At 50.1% G+C, this 9,729-nt stretch overlaps 2 protein-coding genes across 4 annotated transcripts; both read left to right on the forward strand.

Moving 5' to 3' along the window:
* Positions 1-672: 672 nt before the first annotated feature.
* Dpagt1 (dolichyl-phosphate N-acetylglucosaminephosphotransferase 1) lies at positions 673-7,682 on the forward strand. Of its 3 annotated transcripts, XM_057767423.1 has the most exons (9): positions 673-1,275; positions 1,632-1,752; positions 2,030-2,243; positions 3,087-3,233; positions 4,627-4,711; positions 5,804-5,992; positions 6,284-6,371; positions 6,534-6,689; positions 6,775-7,682. In XM_057767423.1, exons 1-9 carry the CDS (start codon positions 1,115-1,117, stop codon positions 6,838-6,840), a joined length of 1,227 nt encoding a protein of 408 aa, XP_057623406.1. In that variant the 5' UTR covers positions 673-1,114; the 3' UTR covers positions 6,841-7,682. The 3 variants fall into 3 exon arrangements, with proteins under 3 accessions (XP_057623406.1, XP_057623407.1, XP_057623408.1); XM_057767424.1 differs by lacking the exon at positions 6,775-7,682 and having other exon boundaries at positions 6,284-6,390; positions 6,534-6,663; XM_057767425.1 differs by lacking the exon at positions 6,775-7,682 and having other exon boundaries at positions 6,284-6,379; positions 6,534-6,589.
* A 590-nt stretch (positions 7,683-8,272) lies between these two features.
* Positions 8,273-9,594, forward strand: LOC130873214 (histone H2AX). Its single transcript, XM_057767853.1, has 2 exons — positions 8,273-9,093; positions 9,269-9,594. The coding sequence occupies exon 1, from the start codon at positions 8,330-8,332 to the stop codon at positions 8,759-8,761; it is 432 nt and encodes a 143-aa protein (XP_057623836.1). The 5' UTR covers positions 8,273-8,329; the 3' UTR covers positions 8,762-9,093; positions 9,269-9,594.
* Positions 9,595-9,729: the final 135 nt, after the last annotated feature.

A 9,729-nucleotide genomic window follows, 5' to 3' on the forward strand; every position in this document is an offset into this window, starting at 1 on the left:
TGGAAAACATTTGCCACCTAAGATATCAATCTGCTACTTGCAGAACAGATGTCAAAAGGCAAGTGACTTGGAGGAAGAAACCTTACTGGAGACCCACAGGCTCACCGGAGGTATGGTTAAGCTCGCCTGCCTCATTAGCTCTTCCCAATGCCTCAGTATGTCTCCGTGTTTTGAGAGCTTGGCACACTGCTGTAATCCAGCACCAAGTTAAAGTCCCTGCTCAAACCCAACACCCGAACGCACAAACAGCTCTCTCAGTGGCGAAAAGCAGCCGCGGGTTGCCCAGCAACAAACTGCTATCGTGGAGGCATAAGGTGGGTGGGTTGTTGAGGGAAATGTACCTGGATCGTGAGCAAGAAAAAGAATGGGAGGGGCTTTTCAAGTGTCTGAGCTTTCGAATTTACAAAATCCCTCCAAATTGTGGCTGTTTCTGGAAGCGGTGTTTACCTTGGCTTCCTACTGTGTTGGCAACAGCTTTCCTGCAAAGAGCAGGTGTGGTTCCTCACTCTCTTCCCTCCTGACGAAAGGCTTTCAGTAGCCATATTTTCAGCCCCGCGGCATCTCCGGCTGCTAGCCCTTTAAGCCCGACCGGCGGGCGGGGTGGGGCGGGACACGACGTGGAACCACAGAACAAGCTGTGTCAGCCACGTGGTACAAGGAAGCGTTCATGTTGAAACTGGGCAAAGCGTATTTCTGCTCTGAGCTGTATAATATGTTCCGAGAGTATCCACTTATCTTTTCTTTAGTTGCGTTTCCAAAACTCTAAAGATGCCGCTCCGCTCGAACAAAAGCTTAGTTTAAAATACCACGACTCATCCGGCTCTGGTGCCCGTTTTAAAAATGGTGCCTTGGTCTTCAGCGGCAGTAGTTCTTTTGTAATTAAGATCCGGGCGGAAACAATGGGTAGGTGCAACGGGGCACAGCCGAGGTTGCTTCTTAGATCCTCTTGCAGGTCAGGAGGGAGTGTCAGGTCATAGTTGGGTTTTGTTCCTGCTGGCGCGGGAATACTCTGCGAGTAGGGAGCGGAGCTGCGGACTCCCGAGGCCTCTGGGATTGTGCCCGGTTTGCTAGTTAGCTGGTTAGGCGGCGGAGCGGCGGCCCCTGGCGGGTCACCATGTGGGCCTTCCCAGAGTTGCCGCTGCCGCTGTTGGTGAATTTGATCGGCTCGCTGCTGGGTTTTGTGGCTACTGTCACCCTCATTCCTGCCTTCCGTAGCCACTTTATCGCCGCGCGCCTCTGTGGCCAGGATCTCAACAAGCTCAGCCGACAGCAGATGTGAGTAACGGCACACGAGTTTGCTGGGGTAGAGTGCCAGGTTGTGCAGGACAGGGGCGAGGACTGAGATGCTTGGCTTTGCTGGAGACAGCTAACCCAGGCAACTCAGAACTCGGGGTGGGGTGTGTGTGTGTGTGTGTGATAGAATTGTCTATCCTGGGAGGGACGGAATGGGACCTTTGGGTGTCAGAACGTCTAGCAGTGGTAAACTCTTCCCTGTGCACAAGCTCACTACTCCCCAACAAACAAAACAAAATCCTGGGAAGAAAGCCACTTTGGGTTACCGGAACCTTTTCTTTAGTGAGTGACCACGCCCCTTTCCTCTTCCTCCTCCAACGCTTGCTGTTGGGCCGCAGCCCAGAGTCCCAGGGAGTGATCAGCGGTGCTGTTTTCCTCATCATTCTCTTCTGCTTCATCCCTTTCCCCTTCCTGAACTGCTTTGTGGAGGAGCAGTGTAAGGCATTCCCCCACCATGAAGTAAGTGCATTAGTGGGGCCGGGTGGCTTGGGCCGGGTACTTACTTGGGTTGGGGTTATTTGGATTACAGTGGACCCAACTGTAGAAATACTTGGACTGATGATATAGCTCAGTGATAGAGCCTCCCTAGTATACCCAAAGCCCCGGGTTCAGGGGTCAATCCTAAACTCCAAAAGAAAAAGACAGGAAAAAATAAAAAACAAAAAAGACAGGAAGCAAGAATTCCTGAAAGATAGAATAGCAGGCTTGAGTCGTGACTTGCCCAAACCTTCCCCAGTTTGTGGCCCTGATAGGTGCCCTCCTTGCCATCTGCTGCATGATCTTCCTGGGCTTTGCTGATGATGTACTCAATCTGCGCTGGCGCCACAAGCTGCTGCTGCCCACAGCTGCCTCGCTACCTCTCCTCATGGTCTACTTCACTAACTTTGGCAATACAACCATTGTGGTACCCAAGCCCTTCCGCTGGATTCTGGGCCTGCATTTGGACTTGGGTGAGTAGCCCCGTGGGACCTACTTTAAGGTACCTTTTCCTCTGAAATCCCAATAGAACACCCTTCCTGGTGGTCCATATTCTCCATAAATATTCCTTTTCTGACCCCGTGTCTACTCAGATTTCTTTTTCCTTCCCTCCTTCTTTCCCATCTCTTCTTTCCTTCCTGTATAAGGAATTGAACCTAAGACCTCATGCTTGCTAGACAAGCACTCTGAACTATACCAAAGCTTTTCCTTTCTTTTTTTTCTTTTTTCTTTCTTTTTTTTTGGGGGGGGGGGGTTTCTCTGTGGTTTTGGAGCCTTTCTTGGAACTAGCTCTTGTAGACCAGGCTGGTCTCGAACTCACAGAGATCTGCCTGCTTCTGCCTCCCAAGTGCTGGGATTAAAGGTGTGCGCCACCACCGCCCGGCTAAGCTTTTCCTTTCTATTCCATTTTCTAAAAATTTCAAAACAGGAAGCCTGGGCTCATTGGTTAAGAGCACACACTGCTCTTCCAAAGGTCCTGAGTTCAATTCCCAGCACCCACATGGCAGCCATCAACAGTCTGATGCCCTCTTCTGGTGTGCAGATGTACATGCAGACAAAGTACCCACATACATAAAATACATAACCACATAAATAAGTAATATTAATTACTTTAATTAATATTTAATATTAATAAATAATAAATTTAAAAAATTTTCAAAACAGGGTCACATACTAAGTTGCCTTGAACTTAGCCCAGGCAGGTCTTAAACTGGTAATCCTCCTATCCTAGCCTTCCAAGTAGTTGGAATTATAGAGCTATGCTACTAGGCCTTGCCTGTTCAGATCCTTTCATTCATCCCGTTCTGTCTCCCCAGGGATCCTGTACTATGTCTACATGGGACTGCTTGCGGTGTTCTGTACTAATGCCATCAACATCCTAGCAGGAATTAATGGCCTAGAGGCTGGACAGTCACTGGTCATTTGTGCTTCTATCATTGTCTTCAACTTGGTGGAACTGGAAGGTAGGTGGGATTGGAGATCAGGAGGAAGACATACCTGAGAGCTAAGGGAATTGCCTGGTGTGGATTTAGAGAATTCCTGGAGGAAAGTGACAGCACGAAAGCGAATTTAGAATGGAAGCTGTTTACTCTGCAAACAACCGTAAGGGGCTAAGCATGAGAAGGAGAAACAGCAGTACTGTCATTTATAGCTTGTCGTGAATAGCTAGACCAGTGATTTCTATCAGACATACAGTTTCAGAGAACACCAGCATCAGAAAGGGTCACCCTCTGACCACCGTGGAAAAAGACCCCCCAAAAAAAAAAACCCACAAAGACCTTCCCCCCACCCCATAATCATGTCTGAGTACAGACAAACCCAGAAGACTAAGCAACATGAAATGACCGGGAACCTCTCTCGGCTAACATGAGAGGGCACAGCTTTTTCCAGTATCAATTCATTTGTTTTGTTGTTTTGAGACAGTCTTGCTATGTAACCTGGCTGGCCTCGAACTCCTCATCGTCTTTTCCTGTCTCCTGCGTGTGTGGATTGTAGACGTGTGCACCACACCTGACTTCCTCCTACCGCTTAGATTAAAATATACATACTAAAATGGCTCACGCCTCCCGAGAGCTCCCAGTGCAGAGCGTATCTCTCCTTTCTTTCTTCCTCTCCCAGGTCACACAAAACAAACCCTAAAACAGGCTCCTCAGCACCCTTGAGAAACGTTTTATGGTGCCCTGTGGTATATGGTTTCGGAAGTCTTAGTTTCTAAGTAAATCCAAGTTTGACTACTAGATATTTGTGGTTGTCTTTAGTTGATAGACCTCAACAAGTGCTTAATAAAACTGAGGACTTTGTTTTGTTTTGAGATAGGGCCGTACCATGCAGCCCTGGAACTCAGAGATCCAAGTGCTGGGATTAAAGGCATGGGCACCATTCCTGCCCCTAACTAAAGCTCAGCGTTTTTAAAGTATTATCTCGTCTAAATCAAATGATGACTCTGTGTAACCGGCATTATCCAGTTTGACAGACGGAAGTTTAGAGAAATTCAATGTGTCATATTCAAATCCACACAACTAGGAAGTAAAACTGGTATTCAGACCCTTGCTGGAATTTCTAAACCGCATTTAAGACAGTCACTAGCTTTTTTGAAGGCTCAATGAAAGTGCTAGAGTTTTGGAAATTGCCTGGGTGGCGTGAAAGGGGAAGTTAAAGCTAGGCGTGGTGGCCAGTACCTGTAATCCCAGCTGGCGGGAGGTGGAGGCCAGTGGGGGCAGGGTGGGGTAGAGTTGGTCTAGAAAGTGAATTGCCTGAGGTGTTCCTAATGGCTGGGAATATAAATCAGACACAGATGAGACCAAGATGCGTGGAGGATGTGTGGGTACTAACTTTGCTTTTTACTCTGCTCCAAAGGAGATTATCGGGATGATCATGTCTTTTCCCTCTACTTCATGATACCATTTTTTTTCACCACCTTGGGATTGCTGTATCATAACTGGTAAGTAGGCCTGTGGATAAGAGAGAACATGATTGGCATATGTGGGAGAGATGGTCTGGACATAAGAGACTAAAATTGTTCATACCTTTGTTGAGTATTCTCTGGGTCTTCTATTGGTAGTGGTTTGCCATTCCTGTCGTTTTGTGTATGAGTGTGAGCATTTGTGTATTTATGGTACAGGGGATTGAATCTGGGGTCTGGGATCTTAGAAATGCTAGGCAAGCTTTCTACTAGTTAGCTGTATTCCTGACCCTTTTCTTTTGAGATGGGTGAGTGGGGGGTCTCACTTAAGTTGGCATTGCACTTACTGTACTATCAAGCTGGACTTGAACTTACAATTGTCCTGCCTTGCCTTCAGCTTCAGTTTTCTTTTCTTTCTTTCTTTCTTCCTTTCTTTTTTTTCTTTCTTCCTTTCTTTTGGTTTTTCGAGACGGAGCTTCTCTGTATAACAGCCCTAGCTCTTGTAGGTCAGGGTGACATCAAATGCACAGAGATCCGCTTACCTCTACCGCCTCCCGACTCTGCCTTCAGTTTCTTTAACAGCTGAGATGACAGGCATGTGGTATTAGATACCACCCCCCCCCCACGTATACCATGCTGGGGATCGAATTCATGACTTTGTATATGATAGGTGACTGCTTTTTCACTAAGCCACACATCCAGCCTGGTTGTTACTGTAGAACTACGGTTTGCCCTGCAGTAGTTGGGAACAAATGCTGTGGCTCCCCCAGGAGTAGATGAATTTGGGGCTTTGGGTCCTACAGAGTTTCCGAAACAGCCTTTCTCTTAGAACTTAGGTCAGGGGGGGCTGGAGAGATGGCTCAGCGGTTAAGAGCACTGACTGCTCTTCTCAAGGACCCGGGTTCAATTCCCAGCACCCACATGGCAGCTCACAACTGTCTGAAAATCCAGTTCCAGGGAATCTGAGACCTTCAAACCAATGCACATAAAATAAAGTTAAATAAACCATAAAAAAAAAAAAAAAAAAAAAAAGAACTCAGGTCAGGACTAGGCTGCTGCCGAGAGTGCGTGATGGGAAGGGAAGGGTCTGTAATGACTCTGGCACTGGCTCAGATCCTCTCTCCCATCCAGGTACCCGTCCCAGGTGTTTGTGGGAGATACCTTCTGTTATTTTGCTGGCATGACCTTTGCTGTGGTGGGGATCTTGGGACACTTCAGCAAGACCATGCTGCTCTTCTTTATGCCACAAGTATTCAATTTCCTCTACTCGCTGCCTCAGCTCTTCCACATCATCCCCTGCCCGCGGCACCGCATGCCCAGGTAGCTACTCTGGGACTGGAAAGGGTCATTATAGTTTTTCACCTGGGTTAAGTAAAGCCAGCCTTTCTATCCATTTCCTGTGTAAGAGGTGGAGGGAAAATAAGGGATCATTCTATGTGGGTTGCCCGTTCTAATTTACAAAGCACATTTCCTTCCGTAATGTGTAGTGCTTACAACCGTTTCCATCACCTAGCTCTAAGCAGCAGAAGCATAAACAAATGTCAGTGCTTAAGTACTCTTAGTAACTGCAGGGGGAAAGTTCAATCACACGGAATCGTCTTCCCTTTACAGACTCAATGCGAAGACAGGCAAACTGGAGATGAGCTATTCCAAGTTCAAGACCAAGAGCCTCTCTTTCTTGGGCACCTTTATTTTAAAGGTAACAAGGTAACAAGGAGGTAAGGCCCCAGGCCACCATCCTTAACATGCGAAAAGGGAACGTAGGCCTTCTCAGACCCAAGGGGAGTTTGGAAACGTCAGGAAGATCCCCTGTTGATGGAATATATATAACTGAAGCTGTCTTTACCTCTGGTCCCTCCAGGTAGCAGAGAACCTTCGGCTAGTGACAGTTCACCGAGGTGAGGATGAGGATGGCGCCTTCACTGAATGTAACAACATGACCCTCATCAACTTGCTACTGAAAGTCTTTGGGCCCATACATGAGAGAAACCTCACACTGCTCTTGCTGCTACTACAGGTAAGATTGAGGGTGGGGTGAGTTATGCAAATTTTCTTAACTCTATTTCAACACAGTTCTTATTCCAGTTCATTTTTCCTTCTAGATCCTGAGCAGTGCGGTCACCTTCTCCATTCGTTACCAGCTTGTCCGACTCTTCTATGATGTTTGAGTTCCCAGAAGATTGCCCTTTACCCCAGTATCCACTGGACCTCACCCAGGACCAGCCTGTCTGGTCCAAGACTGCCTTCTGGTCCAGGCCTCTCTGACTGGCCATTTTTGTTTTGTTTTCAGCTTCTCCCATCACCTGTGATTATTGACCTGGACCTTATTGGACTTAAAGTCCATCCATTGGACTTTGCCTATGGCTTTCTTCAGCTCGCTACTCTCTCCCTTTCTGTCCCATCTGCAGTCTCATAAGGGGATGTAGCAGCTTTTGTGGATATTCACAGCTCAGCTTTCAGAGCCTTGACTCTAAAGGAATTCGCCAGACCTTGAGAGAAAACCTGGGCTAGGGCTAGAGTTAGGGCCCTTACTCCAAGGTAACCTCACACTTGACTTTAAGTGTTCCCATTAGGAAGAGCCAAGGCAGGCCATGCGCTCAAAATGGTGACAATAAAGGACTTTCTTTTACTTTCTCCTGTAGGTGTATCCACTCCTCTCCCTCTTTTTCCTGACCTTTGAGGTGCTTGAGGATTGAGCTCAGGGCTTCCTTGTACCTAAGTGCTGTACCACTGAACTGTGGCCCCAGCCTCAATCGGAAGAATTGGGGTGGGTATCTTCTCCAATAGGATGCCTACCTCTGCCCCATCAGACCCTTTCCTGCGAGAAGCGACAGAACTGAAACCAGACAGACCATGTGGAATAAATACTGAAATACTAAACTTGTGGTAGCGTAAAGGATCACAGTGCTCAGTTTTGTGGCGTAGAATTGAACTCTCAGGTCTCATTTCTTCTCTTTGAAACCCTCCCTTTGCCAGATCTGAGGAGGGAGTGGGAGTATCCTGACCCGGAAGGAGAAAGGAGGTAGTGGTTTATAGCCTAGGCCTTTTAGCTTTTTTTTTTTTTTTGCCTTATTTTTCGAGACCGGGTTTTCCCGTGTAGCCCTGGCTGTCGGGGAACTCACTCTGTTCAAGGCTGACGCTGAACTCAGAGATCCACCGGTCTCTGCTTCTGCCTCCTGGGCTGGGATTAAAGGTGTGCAGTACCACCGCCTGGCTCACCCTTTTTCTTTAAAACCCTACGCCGGCCCAGATTTCCCATAGACAGTAGAGGGGGCTCCAGACTCCACCCTCCTTGTCTTCCGGTTTTGATGGCGCGCAGTAGCGTTTAAACTTCGCGCGCTTAATACGGATTGGCCGCTTCCACGGCAGATTTGCCTCCAACATGAGGCCTCTCCGCCTTGCTTTCTTCCCCGGGTAAAAGGTTTTCAAATTGGACCAATCGCCGGGCGAGCTCTCTCCGCCTAGGCACGTCACCGAAAGGTTAATTGCAACCAACCAGAGACCGGTATTAAAGAAAAGAGCCAATCGGGGGGCTGCGGGGGCGTGTCCAGGCAGTTTATAAGGGCGCACTCGCCCGCGCGCGGCGACAGTTGACTGCGGCGGTTGGTGGTGTTTGACTTCATCGGCTTCGCGCTCTGCCCTTCTACCTCGAACACGATGTCGGGACGCGGCAAGACCGGAGGCAAGGCCCGCGCCAAGGCCAAGTCCCGCTCGTCGCGCGCCGGCCTGCAGTTCCCGGTAGGCCGTGTGCACCGGCTGCTGCGGAAAGGCCACTATGCCGAGCGCGTGGGCGCAGGCGCGCCCGTGTACCTGGCGGCCGTGCTGGAGTACCTCACCGCCGAGATCCTGGAGCTGGCGGGCAACGCGGCCCGCGACAACAAGAAGACGCGCATCATCCCGCGCCACCTGCAGCTGGCCATCCGCAACGACGAGGAGCTCAACAAGCTGCTGGGCGGCGTGACGATCGCGCAGGGCGGCGTCCTGCCCAACATCCAGGCCGTGCTGCTGCCCAAGAAGACCAGCGCCACCGTGGGCCCCAAGGCGCCGGCGGGCGGCAAGAAGGCCACGCAGGCCTCCCAGGAGTACTGAGGGAGCCCGCGCCGTGGCCGCCCAGCCCTCCCCACACCTCCACAAAGGCCCTTTTCAGGGCCACCACCTCCCTCACAGAAAGAGCTGAGCCACTGAGGGCCGGGCCGCCGCGTCCCCGTCCTACCCCCTTTCTCTGCCCTCGCGCGTTTTCTGCCTCCCCTTCCCTGCACGGCCTCTGGGTCAACCACGGAGGACACTGGCGCCACGGCGCCTGCCCACCCCGGAGCTTCGCCGGTCTCGTCTCGGTCTTCGATGGGCCGCGCGGAGAGGCTGCGACACCTTCCAGAAGTCTCGGCCTTTTGCTGTGGCGGACGGCCGAAATGGGCCTGAAGGTGAGTCTCTCCGCAGCTGCAGCCCGGGCGTCTCTTCAGCTTGGTGCTTAGCCCTCGCCTGGACCTTCGGAAGTGACTTGGTTACCAGGCTTTGGTGAAGAGAAATGGATCATGCTGCTTGGTCCTCTGTCCCCCTTGCTGGCCTCTGACCATTCTCCCCCACCTTCATTCATAGGCCGGTGTGTGGTGTGGCTGGGACAAAATCACGAATAGGAACCGATTTTCTCCAGGATGCTTCCTGGAACGGGACTGGGAGACGCTTACAGGCCTATGGACAGAAGACCTGTGTTCCTGCCGCAGGAGACTGGCAGCCGGGCCTAGCCATTCCCTTTTCTCCCCGGCGACTCACCTCACGACCCGAACACCTAGATACCAGCACATGTCAATGAAACCCTGTATGGACTGAGCCTCTCTTGGTTTCTGAACTGGAATTTTGCAGCTATCCCTTAGGTAGTGGGGAGTTTCAATGGGCTAATTTTATTAAAGGATTGTTTGGTTTTTTAAAAATGGAGTCTTGATTTAATTTTTGAATTGCTGTAGGCTCGGGGCTGGGGATAGCTCCGTGATAGAGCCATGTGACGTGCATGTGTTGTGTTGGGAGGTGGGAGTGGAACTATATAGTAAGTTCCCCTGGTG

Source organism: Chionomys nivalis, chromosome 4, assembly GCF_950005125.1.
Source record: "Chionomys nivalis chromosome 4, mChiNiv1.1, whole genome shotgun sequence".
NCBI classification, from domain to species: domain Eukaryota; kingdom Metazoa; phylum Chordata; class Mammalia; order Rodentia; family Cricetidae; genus Chionomys; species Chionomys nivalis.

What these genes read in the sequence shown, in the direction of transcription:
- Dpagt1 (XM_057767423.1), top strand. Translation starts at nt 1,115, where the DNA reads ATGTGGGCCTTCCCAGAGTTGCCGCTGCCGCTGTTGGTGAATTTGATC. An exon ending in GGATTGCTGTATCATAACTG is followed by an intron (nt 4,712 to 5,803) that starts GTAAGTAGGCCT and finishes TCTCCCATCCAG; the next exon opens with GTACCCGTCCCAGGTGTTTG. An exon ending in TGGGCACCTTTATTTTAAAG is followed by an intron (nt 6,372 to 6,533) that starts GTAACAAGGTAA and finishes TGGTCCCTCCAG; the next exon opens with GTAGCAGAGAACCTTCGGCT.
- LOC130873214 (XM_057767853.1), top strand. Translation starts at nt 8,330, where the DNA reads ATGTCGGGACGCGGCAAGACCGGAGGCAAGGCCCGCGCCAAGGCCAAG.